The 25,551-nt window shown below is 48.9% G+C and overlaps 1 protein-coding gene across 2 annotated transcripts; it reads right to left on the bottom strand.

The window, feature by feature from the left end:
• Positions 1-968: 968 nt before the first annotated feature.
• On the bottom strand, positions 969-8,745 carry PRSS36 (serine protease 36; the record flags this gene model as incomplete). Of its 2 annotated transcripts, none has more annotated exons than XM_082671170.1 (15): positions 969-1,495; positions 1,760-1,881; positions 1,959-2,224; positions 2,499-2,640; positions 2,753-2,990; positions 3,392-3,555; positions 3,642-3,898; positions 4,245-4,374; positions 4,485-4,734; positions 6,579-6,745; positions 7,037-7,317; positions 7,759-7,921; positions 8,149-8,184; positions 8,372-8,440; positions 8,709-8,745. In XM_082671170.1, the coding sequence occupies 15 exons, from the start codon at positions 8,743-8,745 to the stop codon at positions 1,217-1,219; spliced, it is 2,601 nt and encodes an 866-aa protein (XP_082527296.1). In that variant the 3' UTR covers positions 969-1,216. The 2 variants fall into 2 exon arrangements, with proteins under 2 accessions (XP_082527296.1, XP_082527297.1); XM_082671171.1 differs by having other exon boundaries at positions 8,372-8,407.
• Between the last annotated feature and the right edge of the window lie 16,806 nt (positions 8,746-25,551).

Raw genomic sequence — 25,551 nt, 5'->3', positions numbered from 1 at the left:
CCAAAGAAAAAAAAAACACAAAACGATTAGCCAGGGCCTTTAAGAACCTCTGCCCATCTTCTCAATCTCCCAAGAACTTCCAGCTTCCCTGTAAGGTCTCCCCTCCCCAACCTTCTGCCTACTCAACTCAGGGACGGTGACCCCAGCCCCAGAGGTGACCCCTCTGCCACCCTCAGCGGCTGGTTTCCACCCCAAGCACCCCTCCTGCCCCGGATGGGTCTCCCTTTTGCCCTTATTCTTTGCTAGAACCTCCTCTATGACTTGTTCCTGATCCCCAGTCCATGTGTTCCCCCCCACGTTGGGAGCACTTCATGGGCTTGTCAAGGCCCGAGCTGTGCCGGGACTTAGCAATTAGCAGGGAACGTGGTTGAATGAATGCAGGGAGGTGCACTGGTAAGTGGGGGTGGGCGGAGGTAGTGAGATGTACATACAGGGGACTCTTGATGGGGCCCAAACCCTGGGGGCACTGGGCAGGATGTCGTGGACCCTTGAACGGTACAAGTGTCATGTGTGTGTACTGGGGACACTGGAGGTGAACACTCTGGGGCACCATTCATCAGGGTATGTGTACGGGGGAGGCTCCGTGCAGGTACAGGATATGGCAGACAGACCCTGGATTCCCAGACTCCTGGACCCTTCCTCTGACCCTCACCCTCAGTCCTTCTTGCTCTGGGGGGAGGGGCAGCAGGGTCCAAGAGAGCTAGGGCTGAGGTGTCCAGCAGGTGTGTGCTGGGGATGCTGATTCCACTGGGGAGGTAACACACACCCAGCTGGCCACTCGACCTCCCCCGCCCTGGGGCAGGAATGAGGGACAGATGCCACATTATCAGGGATACATTTTCTGGGAGCCCAAGGCCTGACTCACAGAGGCCCAGGAGGGAGAGGCCCGCTCCCTGGGGCTTCCCCCTCCCCCCCCACCCCCACCTCCCGTCCCTCAGCCTGCCCCCAGCAATGCCACAAAGCCACGCATGTCTCTGTTTACACCTTTGTGGTCCACTGGCTCCCCCTGCCCTCAAGCATGCCAGGGCCCAAAATAGCTGGGCACTGAGGCCCAATTGTCTGAAGCCGCTGCAGTCTAGGTGGGTGGGGCACTCAGGAGGTTCTGGGTAAGGGAACAGAGCCAGTTGGGCCACATTCCAGCCCCACCAGGTAGGAAGTAGAGGGCTGGAGGGGGTGGGGGAGGTGAAGGGGAGGTGGCCCAGGGACCCAGGCCCCCTCAGCCCTGGATCAGGAGGGTCAGTAGCAGCAGGAAGAGAGCAGCTCGAGGGGAACCTGAGGCCCTGGCCATGTCAGGGGGACAGAGGTCGCCGCCTTCTGGGAGCCAGTGGGGGAAGCCACTGGGGGGCAGGAAATGCGCCTCCCCCACTGTCTGGGAGATCCAGGTCTCTTCGGGTCCGATGGCGGCAAATAGGTCCCTGCTGCCTCGAATAGCCATGCCCACGAGGACCCAAGAGCCTTCCTCAGTCTGGCACAGGAGCGGAGGTGCTGAGGTCACCTGCAGCATCAGAGCCAAGACCAAAAGGGTCTCTTACCCTTTCCTCCTGGTCCCCTGCACCTTCTAGGGCCCAGCCACAAAGCACAGCTTGCCTCCATCCTCAGGCATCTTGGCCCCTGGTCTCTCTCAAGGTTCAGCCAGGAAGCACTGCTTCTTCCTATCTGAGACCCAGCACCCAAGAATTCCAACCCTGCCCTCTCCCTGGTGTCCAGCTGCCCAGCACTGCCTCTCCCCTGCCTGGACCAGGATACGCAGGCTCCGTACCTCACACCTGTCCTCCTGCCCCTCTGCATACAGGACACAGAGAGTTCCAGGGGGCAGAATGCCCTGATAGAGGCAGTGACAGAGTCGTGGTGTCAAGATGGAGACAGCAGCAGCCACAGGGACTAGAGAGAGGAAGGAAGGTTGTCCCAGGGATTCTGGTATCCAGCCACTTCTCACCCCCAGGACCCAGGGCTCTCACCTCGGTCCTGGGGGTCCTTCCAGCCCAGCACCCAGCAGCTGGCCCCCAGGGGAGTACCCCCTGGGTGAAGGCAGATGGGCAAGGCTGATGGGGAGGGCTCCACCCGGGAGCTCAGCTCCAGGAGGGCCAGGGGGGGCCGAAGTCCCAGGTGCCGGGGCAGGCGGATGCTGATGACCAGCCGGGATACCTGGTGACTCTGTGGGAGGGGGCTGGCCCCAGCCCGGCCCAGGTACACTTCAATATAAGGCACTGTTGTAGAGCCCAGCCTGTTGGAACAAGGTCCAGTGTCATTTCCTGTTCCCCTCATTGCTGATAAAGTCCTTCCCAGTCCAGGGGAAAGGGTGGAATGAATCTCCAGGGTCATTCCACTAACTCCTTCATTCATTATTCCTCCTTCCAAATCTCTCTTTGTCTCAAAACACGTCGCAGCAATTACCCTGTGCTATAAAAGCCCTAAAGGGAGAACAAACCTCTACTGAAAGAGTCCTTTGGCCCATCTTCCAATTTTTCCCTCTTGCCAGGGAGATGGGTGAGACCCACCTGAGGATACAGTGAGTGGCTGCCAGGACCCAGCCTGGGGCCACGAGGATCCCAGTGCAGACTCGCTCTCCAGCTACATGCACCTCTGCCAGCCAGGGCCACAGGCCCCCCGTCAGAGCCGGCTCTGGCCGCAGTCCACAGGCTAGAGAGAGGAGGCGACTCCCTCAGTGGGGGCCCAACAGCTGACCCGCAAAGCCCCTACCATGGATCTAAGCACTCCCAGGAGCCCCTAAGCCCCAAAGGCACCTCCTCACCGCCATGCTCTGTGTGAGGGGGACAAGTTTGTGTCTCAGTCTCCTCCCCCTCAGGGCCCCAGTCCCAGGACAACTGGTCCTCCAGGTAGGCTCCCCGAGTCACATGGCTGATCCATGGGCCGTGGGTCTGCAGCGGATAGAAGGCTCTGGGACGCAGGCAGTCACTGGGTAAGTCTCTGATTCCAGCCAGGAACCAGGTCCCCTCTTCCCGGCATAGAAGGCTCCAATGAGAGTAGTTCTGCAGCGAGAGAGTGTGTGTGTTACCAGCCTCTAGGTGTGTGCCAGTTGATGAGAGGATGCCAAAGTCCTGGGGCTTTCCTAGACTCCACACTCTCGCGTACTCGGATAAACAAATCCCACCTCCTCCAAGCCAGGCTCCAACACAGATCTGTGTAATAAGTCGGCCCTCACTTTAGGATTCTCTTTAAACCTAGAGGTAGCGAAAAGGCCCGGCGGGTCTCGGGGCCCCTCCCCAAAGTCCTTCTGGGCCAAGCTTCGCCCCTAGCGCGTTCTGGCCCCGCCTTAACCCCGCCTCCGTCCCCAGATCACGGAGCCCAGTTCCTGTCTCTCTCAGGCCCCGCCCCCAGTCTGCCCCTCCCTCCTACTTAGACCCACGGGCCCCTCCCCGCCGCCGCTCACCCAGCAGCGGCCCGCCACCTCCTCCTCCTGGTAGGCGGGGCAGAGAGCTAGAGGCGGCTCTCCCGGTGGCGGCACTGACTCCCCCTGGCGGCCATACAGGCAATGACACCACCAGGCGCCCAACAGCTCCGCCTCAAGCAGCGAACCGGCTCCGGGCACTGGTTCTGGAAGAGAAAGGGAGGAGGCCTGCGCTGCGGTGGTGTCCGGCCCCGGCTCCGCCCCGCCCGGCCCGAGCCGGGTCCCTGCTCACCCGTGTGGCCCCAGCGAGCCAGGCGGCAGCGGCTCCCGGGCAGGAAATAGTGTTCTGGGTGGGGTAGGCACACTGGCCGCGGGGCCACGCTCAGGTTCACGGGCGCGCGCAGCTGCAGCAGCGCCAGGTTCGAGGCGTCGTCCCACGAGGCGTTCTCGTGCGGCACGAGGCGTGCCACCCGCTCCGCGCGCGGGCGCGAGGGCAGCATCACGCGCCAGTGGTCCAGGTCGCGGGGTGGGAGGTCTGAGCTGATGCGGCTGCGGGATGGGGAGACTGGGGACGTGGGCTGGATCCCACATGCTCACGTCTAAACCTCCACCCGTGGCTTAGACTCTGTATCTCCAGGCAGGATTCTGCATCCCGGACCTGAGACCTGTGCACTCAGACACCCCCCCACCCCAATCCTGGGTCGAATTCGTATTACCCTTCTATTCGCCCCAGAGAGACTAGGACCCGGATTTTTGAGCTGGATCATACACCTCCCAATGGCACCCCACTCCCCTACCCCTATCCTACCCAGGGGAAGGGCTGGGCCAGTTAGATAGTGTCTCAGACTGATGGGGGAAGGGGCAAGAATCTGCCTGAGACTGGGTTTTCACTCACCCTGGAAAGCAGCTGGCAGGTGCCAAGACCCAGCTTTCAGACACCAGTGCCCCATAGCAGGGTCTGGATCCTGGGACCATCACCTGGGCTTCCCAGGGCCAGGCCCCTGGCCTTGGGGCCTTCCCGCACTCTGAGGGGTGAGAGGCCTGAGTGAGGGGGCTTCCTGAACCCCAGGCAATTTCCACCTGAACTCAAATCTCCCAGATCCAGCTGACATCCAGGTGTCCTGCACCCCCTCACCTGGCAGGGCGATGGTACAGTTCTCATCCATGGGCTCGGGGAGACCTGACTGGAGCTCCGGGGACTGGGTGGGAAAGGCAGGGCCAGGCTCTGAGCCCAACACCTGTTCCCTTATCCATGCCTCATAGGGAGCCACAGCAGTGAAGACTCCGGGGCGGTTCCTCCGTCCACAGCCAAAGCCAAAGCTGGTGATTCCCGCCTGGAACCATCGGCCACCTTCCTTGCAGACCAGGGGCCCCCCAGAGTCTCCCTGATGATAGATGACTTAGTGTCACGGGATCAGCCCAGAGACCCACCCGCTTATACCGGACCACCTCGCAAAGGTTCTACACCTCTTCTGGTTGGCCCTACATACAGCCACCTTCTCCTAGAAACATTTGTTGGCTGTGCCTTGTCCTCTGTAACCCCTACAACTCTAAACAGAAGAAAGCCTTGTAAAGTAGAAAGGCTGATGAGCAGTCAAAGCCAGGAGCACCAAGCTAACGCATTAAAGGCCATGCCAGAGAGGCCTGCAGGTCTCACTCAGAGCCAATGATTCTTGTTCAATAAATAGTTCAAACAAACGCTGTCTTTGATTTCTAAGTTGTTAGAATTCCTTGTTAAATTGTTAAAGTAAATCAGAGATGCCAGCATTCAGGAGGACAAGTCTGTTGGAAATAGGCTATTAGAAAAGCAGCAAGAAGGGACAGTTTGAAGGCAAGTAAGGAGGAAGAACTACAAGGAACAGACAGTAAAACAAGGGTTCTGGGGCCATTTAATGCCGGGGCATTGTCCCTAAGATATCACTATATTCCAGGTTAGGCACCTCTGTGACCCCAGGAGGGTTACAAAGAAGGTGCAGAATCATCTAGAATTGTGCTGTCCAATATGGTAGACACTAGCCCCATGTGGCTATTTGAATTAAATAAAATTAAAATTCAATTCCTTGATCACACTAGCCACCTTTCAAATGTGCAATAGCCAGTGTGGCTAGTGACTATCATATCAGACAGTGCAGATAGAAAAGATTTCCATCATCATAGGAAGTTTTATTCGACAGCACTGGTCTAGAGGAAGTTGAATTGTTGGCAGTCCTGTTCAAGAAGGCAGGGATTATGTCCCTAGGTCCTGGAACTTCATAACTGGGAAGGACCCTGAAAACCATCTAGCCTGAATCCCCGTCACCACCATGCATGCTTGAGTGCCCTCAAAGCTCTGTGCCATTGGAGGAACATTTCTGGGGAAAATGGTTAAAATATATCATGTTTTGGCCTTCAGCAGGTTATCTGGAAAATTCCCTTCTGTGAAGGATTAATTCATTTTTTTTTTATTTTATAGGAGCTGTTTTTTTTTTTTTTTTTTTTTTGGGTTACGCGGGCCTCTCACTGTTGTGGCCTCTCCCGTTGCGGAGCACAGGCTCCGGACACACAGGACCGGGGTACGAACCCGTGTCCCCTGCATCGGCAGGCGGACTCTCAACCACTGCGCCACCAGGGAAGCCCAGGATTAATTCATTTTAAAAAATAACTATTTGTTGAGTATCTACTAAGTAATAGGTGCTGTGCTATAGGCTAGGATATGGGATAATAATATAATGATAATAATAATAGTAATAATAATAGCTAATACTTATTTAGCTCTTACTAAGGACCAGGCACTGTTCTAAATGTTTTTTACATGTACAAATTTATTTAGTTATCATAATGATTAATAAATCATATGATGATTTATTTAATCATCATAACCTCCAGACAAGTAACACTATCATCCCCATCTTCCAGATGAGAAAATCTGCACAGAGAGAGGTCAAATAACTTGGCCAAGGCTATACAGCTAATAAGTGGTGGCACTGAGCTTCTAACCAGGATAACACTCCAGAGTCTGGCATGTGACCACTGCGCTACACTGCCATCGATAACAGTGCCCATTTGTTGAGCCCCAAGTTCTGTCCATTTGTAATCTTCACATCAATCCCATCCACTGGCAATCTTGCCCTCTTTTTGCAGATGAGGTTCAGAAATATGAGCGAGATGGGATTTGTCTATTAATCATACTGCTTCCTATTGGTGAGGGCTCTGCCTGGCCCTTCAGGCAGGTGCAGGGGCCTCCCCTCACCTGGCAGGTGTCCTTGCGGCCCTCTGGGTAGCCAGCACACAGCATCCCTGGCAATAGCTGGAAAGTGAGATTGAAGGGACCAGGCCGGCTGTAGAGACACTGACAGGCAGCTTCTCCCAGCACCCTTAGCTCCACTTCTTGTAGCACCCAGGGGAGAGGCAGGGGGTCTGTGGGCAGAACCAGAGAAGAAATGCTGTGAGTCAGGAATGCAGCCCCCTGTTCCCCAGGGCTCAGCTTGGTCCCCTCCAGCTGCCTCCTGGACATCTTTGTCTCTGCGCCCACCACATCCCAAACCAATGTCCCCTCCCACTCCTCTCCGTTCTTCTTCCTACAGCCTCATCTCAGGAACGGCCCCATCAAGCGCCCAGTGCGGGCTGCCCTGCGGCCCCACCTGGTAGCCTCCACCTCGCCAATAACCCACCTCCTGAGACGCCCCCCCCCGCCCCCGCCCCACTCACCGGCCTCCTGGACGTCCCCCCAGCCCGTGGCCCAGCAGGCGGTGCCGTGAGCGAAGCGGTGCGAGGCGCGGGGCAGGCAGACGGGCCGCACGGTGGGGCCCAGCCTGGCGGGAGAGGCCAGGCGCAGCAGGGCCACGTCGGCACCACTTTCCACGCCGCTGTAGTTGTCCGGTACCAGGATGGCGGCCACTGAGCGGACGTGCGCGCCGTCCAGGGGTCCGTCATAGGAGTGCACGCCCAGCACTACCGACCACTCGGCCGCGGGCTCCAAGGTCCCATTCCTAAGCCAAGGCCAAGGCCGGGGTGGGGTTAGGTGAACCGCATGGAGGGGGCAGGCCTCGTGGGGCTGGGGGCTTGGAACCAGGGAGAAGGGGGGGTCAGCGGGAAGCCAGGAGGGGCGGAATCCGATCCAGATTCGGGGCTGGGGCGATCGAGGTTGAGACAGACTGCTGAAAGGGGGAGGAGCGGTTGCGATTTGGAGGTGCTTGATGGGGGGCTTTGGAAAGGTGGAATTCAGACCCGGATATTTGGTGGAGTGGTGGGCGGAGTCTGCTGGCGGCCTCACCACACTCCGAACCTGGATACCCCGCAGAGCACTTAGCTTCAGGAGGGCGGGGAGGCGGGGGTAGCTGGGCTTCAATTTAGCCTTGAGTCCGCGGGACTCAGCTGCGGGGCGGGCTTGGCTTTTGAAAGAAAGGGGCTGGACGTGGGCGAATACTCACGTCACGAAACAGTGAGCGGCCGAGAGGACCCAGGAGGGGGCGATGAGGGAGCCCCCGCAGATGTGGCCCCCGCCCTGATGCAGGCTCACCTGCCACGGCCAGGTGCCCGGCTGCGAGTCTGAGCCCCCCATGATTCGGGCAGAGGGCTCAGGGCGACCGCAGTCTGCAATGGGATACCGTGGAGGTCATCACCTGCCCCTGTCCCCCAAGCCAGAGGCCCAGGTAACTCAGGGCAAAGCCCCACCCCCCAATCCACTTCAGTTTGCCCCCGAACAGGGAACAAAGAGAACCTGGGCACTTCTAAGTTTCTGATCATTTCCACCTCCCTCATCGCTTAGCCAGCTTTAACCTCCTTTAAGATCTGAGGACCAGCCCCCCACCCTTCCTTACCCAGATCTTCAGGTTCTTCTTTGGTAGGACTGAGAGCTGGGAGTCACAGGGTAAAAAGAGGAAGATATTGGTGACATCCAGCCCTTGACAGCGCCCAGCTGCCATCTTCCTACTTTCCTCTTCCCCAATTCCCTGCCCTCTCAGCCGCCCTGCCAGCACCCATGCTACCTCTCCCATCTTTTCTGCCTCTGTGGGTGATATTCACCTAGTCCAGCTGCCTTACCTGAGTCCTGGAAGGCTCCTGGGATGGGGCTTATGGCTGGAAAGATGGAGGCAGGAAGAGGCTGGAGACCTATTCTCACAACACGCCCTCCCTGACCCCCCTCCCCGCAAACTTTACAGGTACTCCATCCCCCCATGGCACCCAGGCCTCCTTTCCTCCTCCTCTCATATGCTATTCCTTCCCCTCCCGACACCTCACTCCCACCTTCGCTGATGTCCTCCTCCCCTGCCTCCTCTGACACCCCACTCCCGAGGCAGACCCCTGGAGTCCTGCTTTCCAGCTCCCCAGATGTTAGAAGCCAGGCCCCTTACAACCATGCCCTGTCCCCTGAGGTTACCAAGGATGGCAAGTGGGAGAAGCAGGTGCTGGGACATGGTACATTTGAGTCAGCTGGAGGCACAGAGATGGGTGAAGATCTGCTCCCTGCCACAGCTCTGTCTGCCTAGGCAGCCCGTGACTCCTGATGGTCCCAGGGACAGCCCCACCCTCCCTGGCTGGAGCCCATCTCTGGGAATCTGAGTGGATCTGGGGCTAGAAGGAGGAAGTAGGGAGCCTAAGTCCCCACCCAGAGCCCTGTGCGCGTCTCAGGTCTCTAGGGGCCCGGTGTGGGTGTTGGGGGCAGGTGTCCTCGCTCCAGGACACTTACTGGGTGGGAGAACCCGCAAAGGTGGAAGGAGAGGACAGCCAGGGGCTGGGAGGCCAAAGTTCTGGGTCCTTGGTGAGGCAGGGCTGCAGGTCAGCAGTGGCCCTTGGGACAGAGAAAGTGGCCCCTCAGTGGCGTGACTCACCTGAGACTTCATCTCTCCTTGGGGTGTGGCTACCCCAATGGCTTGGCCTTTTCTTCTCACACAGCTCTGGTTACTGGAGTCGCTGGCCAGGTCTGGGACGGGAGCCCTAGGGAATTCGATCCCATCCCAACAAAAGGATCACAGATTCCTGCAGGTTGGGCAGGACATAGGATTCTGGGAGGGGGCTGGGCAGGCTGGTAAGGCCGAGAAAGACTCCACCCTTCTTTGTGTTAGCGTAAGTACTCTCAGGTGTTTTGCCACTTACTCTGTGTGACCTTAGGAAAGTCACTCAACCCATCAGTATATTCAGTAGGAGTCTACTTAAGAAATATGGTGCCTCGAAGAGGAATTGAGGAGAGTTTAATGAAGGAACTATTGACAGAGGTGTAGGCAGGGAACAGGGAAACCGACAGGGGTGGTGAAGCATCCGGGGGCTAGCAGTAACAGAGAGCCCCGCCTGAAGAGGCAAAGAGAGGGAGCAGATACTGGAACGGGAAAGAGAGAGCTGGGCGGTAGGAGAGGGCCAGCCAACAGGAGTGCCTTCAATGGAGGAAGGCAACCTTTATCAACCTGTGGCTCAGCAGGGAGGGAGCTGGGAAAGAAAAGTCCCTATCTCACTCTTCTCCTACTCTCTGATCACCTGCCAGCTCCTCCCATCATCTGAAACCTACCAGAAGTCAGAGTGCAAGGGAGCCCATGATGTGGTCCATAAAGGTCACCCTCTGGGGGAACAGATCAGGATGGAGAAGTGTGGGGAATGGAAATGGAGGGTCAAACAAAAAGTATCCACACAAATATATCTATTTTCTTATCAATAACATAAGCGAATAATAACAATACTCTATTAGTCCAGTTTCCCTAGAAAACAGAGGCCTAGGCAAAACCTACATGCTGTTTCCTTTTTGGGAAGTACAGTCGCAGGGCAGCAAGAGTAAAGGAAAATGAGAAGTGATCAGGGAGAGAGGAAATGCAAATACAGAGACCCAACTATTGATTGATAATCTTGTTAACTTTAGCTAGTCCGTGGCAGGAAATGAAGGTCAACGTGGTGGTGTGAATATTACTAAAGGGAAACCTCACTGAAATGGAGTTGGGAGGCCAGAAGGGGGAGCTCTCACGCACATACTACTTGATGTCAATAGAGTTCCCAACTGGAAGAGACATCGCTTTGCATCTCCAGCAGGAAGTGACACTACTTTTTCTACCCCTAGCAGGAGGAAGGAAGATTTTTTCCCTGCCTGGCAGCAGCTCAGCCAATGAGAGACTGTCTCAGACAGTGAAAAGCCACTATACTTTGAATTCCCAGTTTCTTCGAAAGGACTTTTTGTTTATAACAGCCCCTCTCAACTTCCCCCTCTCCTCTATAAGAGTTAACTCTCCTTTGCGTTACCTGGCTTGCATGTGGTTTGCCATAGTTGCATGTCCCGAATGGCAAATCTTTGTTGCTCCCGAATAAACCCATTTTCCTGGTAAAATAACTGGTTGTTGTATTGTTTTAGGATAACAACTTCAGACTTGTTAACACAATCCTTGGGTTTCTAAGTCTCCCCCGGCACTTATTTGTAGGCATTTGTTCCTCCAAAGATGAAGAACCAGTCATTTATTCAATAAACACTCAGAAAAATGAGGTATGGGCAAAAAGAAGGTAGGAAGAAGAGGGTGTGGAGAGTGGCTAATGCAAAGCATGCACGCCACGAAGACCCTCACCTACAAACTGCTTCCTCCAATTCAGCAGTTAAGTGTTTTGGTCTCAGGACCTCCTTAGAAATCTTAAAAATTATTGAGGAATCTGAAGAGGTTTCGCTTATGTGCCTTATATCTATCAATATTTACTGCATTTGAAATTAAAACTGAAAAATACTTGAAATACATATTAATTCATTAAAAAGAAATTCATTATGTTAATGTAAATAACATATTTTTTATGAAAAACAGCTACATTTCCAAAACCAAAGAAAAGGTGAGAAGAGTGGCATTGTTTTACACTTTTGCAAACCTTTTTTAGTGTCTCGATTAATAAAATACAGCTGGATTCTCATATCTGCTTTTGCATCCAGTCTATTGGGACATCATGTGTCAAGAATCCTTTGGAGGGCTTCCCTGGTAGCGCAGTGGTTAAGAATCCGCCTGCCGAGGCAGAGGACATGGGTTCGAGCCCTGGTCCGGGAAGATTCCACATGCCGCGGAGCAACTAAGCCCGTGCGCCACAACTACTGAGCCTGTGTGCCTAGAGCCCGTGCTCCGCAACAAGAGAAGCCACCACAATAAGCCCGCACACCACAATGAAGAGTAGCCCCCGCTCGCTGCAACTAAAGAAAGCCCGCGTGCAGCAACGAAGACCCAATGCAGCCAAAAATAAATTTAAAAAAAGAAAAAGAAAAAAAAAGAACCGCCATTAAAAAAGAATCCTTTGGAAACCTACATTGTACACTTGACGTCATGAAAATAGTTTTGCCCTTGAGCACCTCTTGAAAGGGTCTTGGGGCTCCTCCAGGGGTTCCCAGACCATATTTGAGAACTGCTGCTCAAGACAATAATTCTTACCCTTTCCCCAACCCAAAAGACCTTTCTAAATAGGACAGGGGCTCCCCAAAGCAATGCATCTTGTGGGAGCAAGAGGGAACACTTTCTTCTAGGGAGACAGATTGGAATTTCTGAGGGAGTGCAAGTGCAGTTTTCAAAAGCTGCCCTGGTGATTCTGATAGTTGCTCCACCCCGATATGCTCTTGCTTAAGAATCACTGCTCTAAGTTTTCTAATAGCCAACACAGAGGGAAACCCAAGCAGGAGTCTCTCTTCCAGGTACTAGGACAGAAAATAAATTTCTCCTGAAGGTACTCATGGAGAGGACACTTCAGTGTAATGAAATCTTCCTCAACAGTATCATTGTGGCAAAAACAGCAAAGAGGGACTCCCCTGGTGGTCCAGTGGTTAAGACTCCACGCTTCCAATGCAGGGAGCATGGGTTCGTTCCCTGGCTGGGGAACTAAGATCCCACATGCCGTGGGGCAGCAAAACAAACAAACAAAACAAAAAACAAAACAGCTAGGAGTTTCATAAGGTTGACTTTTTTTTTTTTTTTTTGTGATACGCGGGCCTCTCACTGTTGTGGCCTCTCCCGTTGGGGAGCACAGGCTCCGGACGCACAGGCTCAGCGGCCATGGCTCACGGGCCCAGCCGCTCCGCGGCACGTGGGATCTTCGTGGACCGAGGCACGAACCTGCGTCCCCTGGATTGGCAGGCGGACTCTCAACCACTGCACCACCAGGGAAGCCCCATAAGGTTGACTTTTATAGAGCTGCTGAATGTCAGCCCATAACACCATAATCAAACATCGTCAATAAAATAATTATATGGGGATGCCTTTGGGTAAGAGAGGCAGTGCACGGACACACAGTTCACTGTTGATCTGTTTGGTGGAAAGGGAAATTATAGATCAACTAGTGTATTAGTTTTCTATCACCGACATAGCAAAATACCATACATTTAGTCACTTAAAACAACACACTTATTACCTTACAATTTTGAGGGTTAGAATTCTGACATGGGTTTCCCTGGGCTAAAATCACGGTGTCAGCAGGGCTGAGTTCCTTCCTCGAGGCTCTAAGGGAGAATCCATTTGCTTGTCTTTTCCAGCTTTCGGAGGCTGCTCTCACGGCTCATGGCTCCTTTCCTCCATCTTCAGCACCAGCAATGTTGCATCTCTCTGACCTTTTTCTGTCTTCACATCTTCCTCTCTGGCCAAAACCAGAAAAAGTTCTCTGAGTTTAAGGATTCATGTGATTTGCGAGGATGTGGAGAAAAGGGACACCTTGAGGACTGTTGGTGGGAATGTAAATTGGTGCAGCCACTATGGAGAACAGTATGGAGGTTCCTCAAAAAATTAAAAATAAAGCTACCATATGATCCAGCAATTCTACTCCTGGGTATTTATCTAATTAGAGAAGATATATACACCTTATGCTCGTTGCAGCATTATTTACAATAGCCAAATATGCAAGAAACACAAGTGCCCATCAATAGATGAATGGATAAAGAAGATGTGCATATATACAATGGAATATTATTCAGCCATAAAAGAGAATGAAATCTTGCCATTTGCGACAACGTCTCAGGATGGACCTAAGAGGACATTACTCTTAGTGAAATAAGTCAGACAGAGAAAGACAAATACCATACGACTTCACTTACATATGGACTCTAAAAAACAAAATAAATGAGCAAACATAACTAAACAGAAAGAGTCATAGAGACAGAGAACAAACAAGTGATTGCCAGAGGGGAGAGAGGTGGGAGGAGGAAAGAAATAGGTGAGGGAGATTAGAGGTACAAACTTCCAGCTGCAAAATAAATGAGTCACAGGGATGAAATGTGTGGTGTGGGGAATATAGTTAATAACTATGTAATATCTTTGTATGGTGACATATTGGAACTAGACTTATAGTGGTGATCATTTTGAAATGTACAGAAACACCAAATCACTGTGTTGTGTACCAGGAACTAACATAGTGTTGTAGGTCAATTATACTTCAAAAACAAACCAACAGGGACTTCCCTCATGGCACAGTGGTTAAGAATCCGCCTGCCAATGCAGGAGACATGGGTTCGAGCCCTGGTCCGGGAAGATCCCACATGCTGTGGAGCAACTAAGCCCGTGCGCCACAACTACTGAGCCTGCGCTCTAGAACCCACGAGCCACAACTACTGAAGCCGGTGTGCCTAGAGCCCGTGCTCTGCAACAAGAGAAGCCACCACAATGAGAAGCCCGCGCACCACAACGAAGAGTTAGCCCCTGCTCACCGCAACTAGAGAAAGCCCGTGCGCAGCAACGAAGACCCAACGTAGCCAAAAATAAAATAAATACATTTATAAAAACAATGATATGAATGAACTTGTATACAAAACAGAAGCAGACTCACAGACACAGATAACAAACTTATGGTTACCAAAGGGGAAAGGGCGGCGGGGGGCGGGAGGGATAAATTAGCAGTTTCGGATTAACATATACACACTACTATATATAAAATAGATAAACAGCAAGGACCCACTGTGTAGCACAGGAAACTATACTCAATATTGTGTAGTAACCTATAAGGGAAAAGAATTTGAAAAACGGAATCCCTTTGTCATACACCTGAAACTAACACAACATTGTAAATTAACTCTACTTCAATAAATAAATAATAAACAAATAAATGAACTTCGAATAAATAAACAAATAAAACAGAACCCCTTTTATTATCTCTCTTTGTTGTGAGGGGTGACTGGGCTCCGCTGGGTTGTTCTGCTGCTGATCCAGCTTGGGGTCTGTCATGGGGTTGCAGTCGGATGCAGCTGGGGCTGGAAATTTCTGGATGTTCACCTGGGATGGCTGGGCCTCTCTCCTTCTCCACGTAACATCAAGGTCTCTCCTCTCCATGTAGTCACTCTACATGGTCTCTCCAGCACGGCAGCTGGACTTCTTACTGGTGGCGCAGAAGTTCCCAAGAACCCTAGAGCAGACGCTGCCATGCCTTCCTGGGGCTTAGGCCTGGACTGGCACAGCCCCACTGCTGCAGCATTCTATTGGTTAAAAAGAGTCACAACCTAGTGCAGATTTCAGTGAGAAGGGGATTACAAAGGGTGTGAATACTAGAAGGCATGCTTCCTTGAGGGGGTCATCTTTGGAGCTGACCTACCACAGACTCTCAGGTACTTCAATAAAAGAGGCTACCCAACAGCCAATATGCATATGAAAAGCTGTGCAAGATGACTCGAGAGAAACCATCAAGAGCTTCCACCAAACACCCACCAGAATGGCTAAAATTTTAAAAGCTGTCGACGCCAAATGTTGGTGAAGAGGTAGAGTGAGTGAAATTCTCATACGCTGCTGAGGGGTGGGGAGGGTGGGTAGAAAATTGTTTGGTAGTATTCACTAAAGCTGAACATATACCTATACCATGACCCAATAACAATACTCCTATGATTAGACACAAGAGAAATGAGTGCACCGAAAGACATGAGTATAACAAAGTGTCTGTTGAAGCTTTATTCATAAGAGCCAACACCCAGAAACAACATTAATGCCTAGTAACAGGAAAATTGATAAATCAATTGTAATATATTCATACAATGGAATACTATGCAGCAATAAAAAAGGATGAATTACTGACATGTACACCCACACGGATGGATCTCACAGAAAATGTTCAACAAATATAAGTATCCTAAATGTATGATTCCAATTACATACGATTCAAGAACAAAACTAATCAACGAATATAGAAGTCAGAATAGTGGTGACCTCTGGTGGAAGTAGTGACTGGGAACAGCACAAAAATACTTGTTGGAGTGCAGGAAAGTTCTATATCTTGATCTAGGTGGTGGCTACTCAGGTGTATACAAATTCAGAACTTCACTGAGATTTAAGATTAGCACACTTTGTGAACTTTTACTGTGTGGTCGTTACGCCTGAATAAAAAGAGACAAAGCACATTTTGCAATTAAGTGGACTCCAGGGTCAATTAAGGAAAAACAACTGAGCCAGCTCCAAAAATTCTTTCCTAGACCACAAGCTTTGGTAAAAGGTGGAGCATTCCATCAGATACACCAGAGCAGGCATGTTATGTAGTTTCTGAAAGTTTAGCCAAAAGAATGAAGCCCTTTAGTGATTGGAGAAACAATAAAAGCACACTTAAGCAAAGTTGTTGATACTACATTCCTGATAAAAAAGATAATTTCTTTTAAAAAAAATTGGTAACAAGTTACTTTTTTTTCTGAATTGGGCTTCTCACTAAAAAGGTTGATTATCACTGACCTAGAAAAAAAGACATTCTTGAGATAATCGTTAAAAAATATTGTTTCTCCCAGCCAAGCTTTTGAAAGGTGCTGAGCAGAGGGGGCAGGAGATTGTTTCCACAGGTTAAGGTCAGGGCCACATATACTCCTTGTGACTAAGCTGGACAGTGATGCATCTTCTTGTGAAAAGATGTGAAGAAATTGGAAAAGGATCTGGGGTGTCTGCTCTAACGCACAGCAGAAGGGTGTCATCACAGAGCAAGGCTGCAAACATTTTAGTTTGGAAAACTGTTAAAATTGGATGTAACCCCTGGTAAGGTTGTCAGGTAAAATAGACGATGTTCAGTTAAATCTGAATTTCAGATAATCAATGAACAAGTTTTTTGTATAACTATGTCCCACGCAATATTTGGGAAATAATTATTCGTGTTTATCTGAAATTCAGAGTTAATTTGGCATCCTGCATTTTTATTTGCTAAACTTGGCAACCCTATTCCCTTGGCTATAACATTGCCTTGCTAAGTTACTGTGTTGTTGTCTCTCGCTTGGAAGAAGACTTTCTGGAGTGTGCTCCAAAATAACTTGAGGTGGGGTCTAAAATGCGCACGCCATGTAACTCGGTGCAGTGTCCCTCTGAGTGGGAATATTTGAGAGACCATTGATAAAAGTTGACATATTTGACTCCACTCTGTACCAGAAGCCGAGTTGACTGGTACGGTCAAGATGTCGTCTGAAGCTCCCACTTGTGGCAGGAAAGAGTAACTGCTCCTCTTTCCATATCACTCCACCAGACACTCCCATCCCCTGCCTCTATCACCTGGTCTCCAGGGACCATGCTGGCACAAGGTCACCACCTGGGCCTCCCTTCCTTTCCTCCAATACATCCCCCAAGCAGCTGAGGCACACTGGAGACAGAAATTGCCCCAGGACTCAGCACTTTGGTCTCAAATGAGCAGCCCTACTTCAAGAGGACTCATTTTAGTGAGGTGCAATCTATGCCATGTGGAGGGTGGTTCTTGAGAGAAAGAGGAAATGATCTGTGTTGGGGTCTGGGAGAGAGACCCTCTGCCTCTGAGGAGAGCAGCTGTGGACAGGTGTGGCTGAGCCCGGTTTAGCCCCTGGGGGTAAGAGAGGGAGTCAGGAGATGATTGGGGTTGGGGTGAGGGCAAGATTTTTGAGAAGCAACTGTGGCAACAAGGCCCTGACTTGGAGGCCTGAGCTCAGGAAGCCTTCTAGACCCCTCTGTAAAGATGGGGGATGAAGCATGGTGGGCCTTGGGTACTCATACCATAGCAGATATTTCTCCTGTAAGCTGTTGGGGTTTTCTGAATTCTAAGCATCTAAAATGAGAGCGTGTATGAGGAGGGAAGCTGTAGATTACAGAAACCCACTCAGATTATATTAATAAAAAACAGGGGCTTCCCTGGTGGCGCAGTGGTTGAGAGTCTGCCTGCCGATGCAGGGGACACGGGTTCGTGCCCCAGTCCGGGAAGATCCCATATGCCACGGAGCAGCTGGGCCCGTGAGCCATGGCCGCTGAGCCAGCGCATCTGGAGCCTGTGCTCTGCAACGGAAGAGGCCACAACAGTGAGAGGCCCGCGTACCACTAAAAACAAACAAACAAACAAACAAACAAAAAAACAGGCACATTATTTCAGGTTTCCCCTTATAAAAAATTAATAAACAGAAAACTCAATTAAATAGAGTTGGGAGACCAGAAGGGTCTACAACAGAAACAGAGCCCAACAGCAAGAAAAAAGACTCCTTTTCTGGCAAAGACTTAGCTAATGAAAAGCCATGGACTCTGTTTACTATAGCCCTCCCAACTTCCTTTCCCCTCTATAAAAGAATTCTCCTTCCCCTGCTGTACAGGGACTTGCATGTGGCTTGAATTCCCTGCTGATTCCGAATAAACCCATCTTTGCTAGAAAAATAACTGGAAGTCTTTTTATTTTAGGTCAACATTTTGGTGGCCCATACAGAGACCAGAGAAGATCCCTGAAGGCTCTGGGGCTGGTGAGCAGACAGGTGTGGTACTCACAATTGAGCCCATTTTCACTCAGTGCTTTCTCACCAACCCTGGAGTTTGAAGGTGCATCTTTCTCCTGGATTGGAGCTCACACCCTATTTGCATTTGAAGCTTTCCAGGATTCATTTAGGGTTTATTTTTAGGTTTTGTCTTTTGAGTTAAGGCCTTGTTCTGCATGTGAGTACTCATTTGATACTTCAGTCTGATCTTGAGATCAGACTGTTTCAACCAAAGCTGGCTGAAAATGCCTTTGGCCCATTCCTTTGGGAAGAGGGGCTGCTTCACTTAAACTGTGCCAGTTTTGCCACCTTTGGTCTATTCCTTTGGAATAAACTATTCTCTGGAAACTGGCTGAAAAAGTCTTTGGCCTGGCTCCTCTGGGTCCAAGCTGTTTCCTTAGAATTAGCTGATATTAGCTTGCAAGCTGTCTGAATTGAACTGTTTGAAGCTGGAAGCTGTTGAAGCTGTTTGAAATTTTTTCTTTTACTCTAGAGAAAAACTTCTGAGAAATGGGATCCAGGTTATCTAAATATTTTGAGAGTGCCCCACATCTAGGGACTCTAGCCGATTTTATGTTTCAAAACTGCAGTTCTTCCTCATAATCATTTCTATCTAACTAAACTGACCAACTTGAAGAAAGGCAATTTAGAATATCGATGGCCATGATGGGGAAATTTGGAAATCCCCAAACTTAATTTCCTTAAAGCCAAATCGGACTACAATAGCTCAAACGTTTTCAGAACTGAGTGGAATGCTTTTTTTTTTTTTTTTTTTTTTTTTTTACGGTACGTGGGCCTCTCACTGTTGTGGACTCTCCCGTTGCGGATCACAGGCTCTGGACGCGCAGGCTCAGTGGCCATGGCACACGGGCCCAGCCGCTCCGTGGCATGTGGGATCTTCCCGGACCGGGGCACGAACCCGTGTCCCCTGCATCGGCAGGCGGACTCTCAACCACTGCGCCACCAGGGAAGCTCTGGAATGCTTATTTTGATTGATCTTTTGAGGCTTCCCAACAGTATCTGGAGTCTAAATTGCTTCTCTGCAAAATAAGATTTTAAGGTTAACTGAGGCCAACAAATGATTAAAGAAAGAAAACATGTTTCCGGAAGCCTCAGGCTCTTCTTCCTTGGCTTCTTTGTCTCAGGCGCCACCTCTGGTGTCATCTTGTCTCTGTCTATGGGGCCATCTTCCTCTTTCCCTCCTACACCACCTAGGCCTCCTCTATACCCTCAGTTCCCCAGTACCAATTCTCTCCTTTTCTATGAAAATCTCCTTGCTCCCTTTTCTTCTGAACTTCTTTTCTATGAAAATCTCCTTGCTCCCTTTTCCTCTGAACTTGTCAGAATCTGTCCCTTTAAAGTTAAGTCTTCTGAGGATTCAGAGGCTAAAGCTTAAATAGCTTATACTCTCTGGACTAAAGCTGAACTGCAAGCCAGAGTCAAAGATTTTCCCAAAGTAACTGAAGTTTCTCACAGATTTGCTGAGAAATTTAACAAAGTCACTCAGATTTATTAACCTGCTTTCTCTGACTTATCAGCATTTTTTTTTTTTTTTTTTTGGCTGTGCCACACAGCTTGTGGGATCTTAGTTCCCCAACCAGGGATCGAACCTGGGCCCTGGCAGTGAAAGTGCTGAGTCCTAACAATTGGACAGCCAGGAGATTCCCTTTATCAGCCATTTTCTATACCTGTCAGTGAAGGCCAGGCCCAGCATTGGATGAAAATTGAAAATAATTAGAAAAATCCTGACAGATCTCTAGAATTACAACTGGGAGACCAGCCTGCTAATTTATTGTGTCCCCTGCATCGGCAGGCGGACTCTCAACCACTGCGCCACCAGGGAAGCCCTACACACCCTTTTATACTTAGTTCCTCTGCTCTTACCCATTTATTAGGCTGAGACTTCTTAGAGAAGCATCATTCAAGAATTTCTTTCTCTCAAAAGGAGGAAATAATTTCAATCAAAGTAACCAACCAGGTGAACAAAATGACCCTTTGACATTCTTTATGCCTTCCATCTCTGACAGTACTAGAGCTGATTCTGGAAACACTAATCATTTGTCCCTACTGAATCAGTTACCACCTTTCTTATGGGAAAAAATCTCCAAATGATGCTGGCAAAAGTCAAAGCACACCTCCCATCAAAATTCAAATAGAGGGCTTCCTTGGTGGCGCAGTGGTTAAGAATCCGCCTGCCAATGCAGGGGACACGGGTTTGAGCCCTGGTCTGGGAAGATCCCACATGCCGCGGAGCAACTAAGCCCATGCACCACAACTACTGAGCCCGAGTGCTATAACCACTGAAGCCCACTCGCCTAGAGCCTGTGCTCCACAACAAGAGAAGACACCGCAATGAGAAGCCCGCGCACCACAATGAAGAGTAGCCCCTGCTCGCCACAACTAGAGAAAGCCTGCGAGCACCAACGAAGATACAACATAGCCAAAAATAAAAATAAATAAAATAATAATAAAATAAATTAAAAAAATTCTAATAGATTCCTCAAAACCTCTTCTCAGAATTAATCAATACCCTGTAAGTCAAGAAGCCCTTCAAGGCATAAATTCTATAACAGAAGATTACGAGGTTCAAAACCTCATTATCCCTTGTATTAGCCCCTGTAACACTCCCAGTTTTACCAGTGAGAAAACCTGAGGGCCAAGGGTGGAGGTTGGTCCAGGACCTCCAATAAACAACATTGACAATACACATCCCTGGACACCCTGTCATTCCTAACTCTCATATGTGACTAACACCCATTCCCGGGAAGCTAATTCTTTACTGTAATTGATTTACAGTAAAGAAATGTAGTGCATTCTTTAGTATTCCAGCTGATGAAGCTAGCCAATACCTTTTAGCCTTCACTTGGGAAGAAAAACAACTCACTTGGACAGTAAGTCTTCAAGGTTTTACTGAGAGTCCCTACTTCTTGCAGATCCTGAGGGCTGATCTATATGATATAACGTTCCCTGGAGGTTTTATTTTGTTGTAACATGTGGATGATTTGCTTCTTTGCTCTCCTTTTCAAGCCTCCTCACAGGAAGACAACATCCACTCGCTAAAGCTTTTAGCCTTAAAGGGACATAAATTCACCAAAGAAAAATTATGGTTCGCCCAAACCCAGGTTCAATATTTAGGGCATTTGATAAGAGAACAAAGGCTACACTTGGATCCAGATAGGACTCATTGTGTCCTAAGTTTCCCCAAACCCAAAACTAAGAGTTAACTGGGAGGTTTTCTTGGGCTAGTTGGTAATTGCTGAAACTGGATTCCAAATTTTTCTCTTATGGCCAAACCTCTGTATGTTTTAGTCAACAATAATAACCCTGACCCAATTTTGAGCCAGACAACATAGACTTCAAGGCCTTAAAAGGAGAGTTTGATGAACATACCTGACCTTGGGAATCCCAATGCTCAGATTCACCTTTTCCTTTTCGTATATGAAAAGGAAGGGAAAAGAGAGCACTTGGGCTACTCACCCGAAAATACAAGGACCTCCATCGATCCATAGGGTGTTATAGCCAGTAACTGGACCCAGTGGCACACGGATACGCCCCTTACCTTAGAGCCATTATAGCCACTGCCCTTTTGGTTATGACCACTGAGAAAATCCTTGTGAGATCCCCTTTATCCATTTCTGTACCTCATGCAATAGAAGTTTTCCTGAATTTTCACCACACTCAATAGTTCTCAGTCAGCCACCTCACCTCCTATGAAGTCCTATGTTAACTGCTCCTCACATAACCCTTTTTTGTTGTAATGATTTTAACCCTGCTACTCTTCTCCACTCTGTCACTGATGAAATTCCTCATGACTGCTTAACACTGATGGACCACCCCCTGACTCCTGGTGATGGTCTGCAGGAAATTCCTTTGGATAACGCTGACTTCTCATGGTTGAATGATGTTTCTTATTTAAAAGGGAACAATGGCTAATATCATGCTCGGTATGCTGTGCTACTCCTTTTGATGTTGTCTTGAGGCAGCATCTTTACCGACGGCTACTTCAACCCAACAGGCTGAATTATATCGTTCTTGTTCTTTGGCCAAGGAAAAAATTGCCAATGTTTATTTATTTATTTTTATTTAATTAATTAATTTATTGGCTGTGCTGTGTGGCATGTGGGATCTTAGTTCCCTGACCAGGGATGGAACCCGTGCCCCCTGCGGTGGAAGCGCAGAGTCCTAACCACTGGACCGCCAAGGAATTCCCCCAAATTGCCAGTATTTATATTGATAGTAGATATGCTTTGGGAGTAGTTCATGATTTTGGAATGTTGTGGAAGCAACATGGCTTCCCCTCACTTCCAGTGGAAATAAAATTAAAAATGGCCCTTATATTCAGGAATTAGTGGATGCAATACTTTTACCTGCCACTTTAACTATTATTAAGGTTCTGGGGCATTCTAAACATGACTCTTTAGAAGCTAAGGAAAACCTCTTTGCTGATATTTCCACAAGAATGCTGTCCTTAATGGGACCAAGAGCAGCGGAACCTCTGTCATGGTCCAAAGGAATATTTCCCCCAAAGGATAACTTAGAAAAACTGGCTAGAGAACCCCAACAATTGGCCTCAGAAAAGGAAAAACAAGTTTGGAAATTCAACAACTCTTGGTTTGATAGAAAGAGAAGGCTCCGATTTTGGTCAAATAACAACCCAGTCCTACTGGAGACTCTAAAATTCCCACTTTTCACCACTGTACATGCATTAAACCATTGATCCACTAATAAAATAATAGCATTCATGAATCAATATTGGTGAGGAAACATGAACAGCACCACAAAAAGTGCCTACCTCACTTGTCCCACTTGTCTGAAGTATAACCCAGGGAAGCCTGTTCGTACTGCTCCTGGACATTTTAAACTGCTTAATGGACCTTTTGAAATCTGGTAAATGGATTTCATACAACTTCCTCCATCTTATGGGTATAAATGTTTTAGTTATGGTCTACATGTTTTCACACTGGACTAAAGCCTTCCCTTGTAGATAGGTTACTGCCTCTTCTGTGGCTAAAATCCTTTTAGAAAAAACTACCCCTACTTGGGGAACTCCTTTTGTGTTTCATAGTGATAAAGGAACCCATTTTACTTGCCACATACTTCAACAAGTCTGTGCAGTTTGGCCCGTTTTACAAAACTTTCACTGTACATGCCGCCCTCAACCAGGGATTGAACCCACGGGTGGCCTTTGGCAGTGAAAGCATGGAGTCCTAACCACTGGACTGACTGACAGGGAATTCCCTCGATCCTCTTCTTTACTTGAACACATTAATGGCATTATTAAGACTCAGTTGGCAAAGTTTATAGAGACCCTCCAAATACCTTGGTCAAAAGCACTGCTGTTGGTCTTTCTAAATCTCAGATCCACCCATTTTTGGAACCCATGAAACTTATCCTTTGAGATAGTCGCGGGTCATCCAATGCACTTGTCTCTTGATTCTTTTGACCCACAACTGATAAAAGGAGAGATATTCCAATATTTCAAAGGCATAATTGCTTGTATTAAAAATAGTCATTCTGGACTTCCCTGGTGGTACACTGGTTAAGAATCTGCCTGCCAATGCAGGGGATACGGGTTTGAGCCTTGGTCCGGGAAGATCCTACATGCTGCGGAGCAACTAAGCCTGTGTGCCACAACTGCTGAGCCTGTGCTCTAGAGCCTGCGAGCCACAACTACTGAGCCCGAGTGCCATAACCACTGAAGCCCGCGCGCCTAGAGCCCGTGCTCCACAACAAGAGAAGACACCATAATGAGAAGCCCGCGCACCATAATGAAGAGTAGCCCTTGCTCCCAGCAACTAGAGAAAGCCCATGCAGCAACGAAGACCCAATGCAGCCAAAAAAGAAATAAAGAGAAACAAAAAAGAAAGAGAAAAGCTTTTAAAGAAATAATAATAATCATGCTTTGGTAGAGCAACTGTCTTTTCACAGTGTGCCCTTGGGAGATGAAGACCTTAAACATGACATCTTGCAACCTGGAGATTTAGTCTTTTGGAAAAGACACCTTCAGAACTCTCTTCAACCTCACTGGAGAGGCCCCTATCAGGTTCTGCGAACCAGCGCTTGGGTTGTCAAACTCCAAAGCATAGACCCTTGGATTCATGTGACACACCTAAAGGAAGCACTGAACCCTGACTGGACCTGCACATTTTCTGGTGCCCTGAAAGTAAAGAGTTCCTAGAACTGAAAGAGACAACATCTGATAAGACAGCTTTCCCAAGATATCTAGACCAGGCCTGTTGGATGTTTGTCACCAAACTGTTGATGACGACATAATGTTTCAGATGATCTCCAATATCTATGATCTTGACGACAGGTGGACTTGAGATTGAAAGTGCCTGAGAGTTCTCCCTCCTTTCCCTCCTTGTTACCCAGATGTGACCTCAACAGATTTCCAATCTGTGTACATTCCCTCTGAAAAGAGACACTATACCCAGGAAAGGTCCTTCCTGGTGTTGTGGGACAAAAAGCTGCTGAAACTAGAAAACCTGACTCTTGATCAGCAATGCATTCAGAGAAACAACTGGATCAAAAGGAGGATCTGTAAAAAAAAACTTAATAAAGAGAAGCCTCAATTAAATAGAGTTGGAAGACCAGAGGGGAAGCTCCATACCCTGGGACCATAGTAGAGTCTAACAGGAAGAAGAAAATTCCTCTTCTTTCCTGGCAAGGACTCAGCCAATGAAAAGCCATATACTCTTTGTTTATTATAGCCTTCCCACCTTCCTTTTCCCCTCTATAAAAGAGTTCTCCTTCTTTTGCTATGTGGGGACTTGCATGTGGTTTGCCATGGTTGCAGACTCTGAATTACAATTCTCTACTGATCCTGAATAAATTCATCTTTGCTGGAGAAATATCCGGCAGGCTATTTGTTTTAGGTCAACACCCTGCTCTCTGAAAGCAGAGCATTCTTATGAAACTTTTCGTAAGCCAAAATGGCGTAAAGCGAAGAAGCAATTACTTCAGAATACATCTTGCTAACGGTTGCACAAAATAAATCCAGAGAAAGCACAGATGCTCCCAGACGTAGTTCAGAGCTAAGGGAGCTTGATGTTGAAATGTTGAGTGTAGTTCCCAAGGAAGGAGCTTGGTGGTGCCGCTCTCGCTGCTTGGGGTGGACATAGCTTGCTCACAGCAAACACTGAACACTTCTTTCACTTCTTTTTTGTAAAAGCAGAAACCCTCTATGTATATCTTTCAGTTAGCAAAGACAGGTACTAATGTAGGTCTTTCGTAAAAGTGAGTGGCATAAAGTGAACTTTTGAACAGAAGGAAAGATATACAAAGGTCATTAACTACATGTGGCTATTAATATTAAAATGCATTCAAATTAAATAGAATTTAAAATTCAGTTCTTTAGTTGCACTAACCACATTTCAAAGCCTCCATAGCCACATGGGGTTAGCGTCTGCCACACTGGACAGGACAGATACAGAACATTTCCATCATTGCAGAAAATCCTGTTGTATACCTGCTGTTCTATATTGTTTGTTCAGCTTCCAGTAGCACTTCCTCCTATCTGCTCCCCTGATCCACAGGAGTGGGGCCTTAGCTGATATTAACTCAAATTAAAAAAATGTTTTCCCCTGCT

This window comes from Grampus griseus, assembly GCF_964374135.1.
Source record: "Grampus griseus genome assembly, chromosome: 14".
NCBI classification, from domain to species: Eukaryota; Metazoa; Chordata; class Mammalia; order Artiodactyla; family Delphinidae; genus Grampus; species Grampus griseus.
Note: the sequence above shows the minus strand (reverse complement) of the source record. Positions and strands in the feature narration are given on the sequence as shown.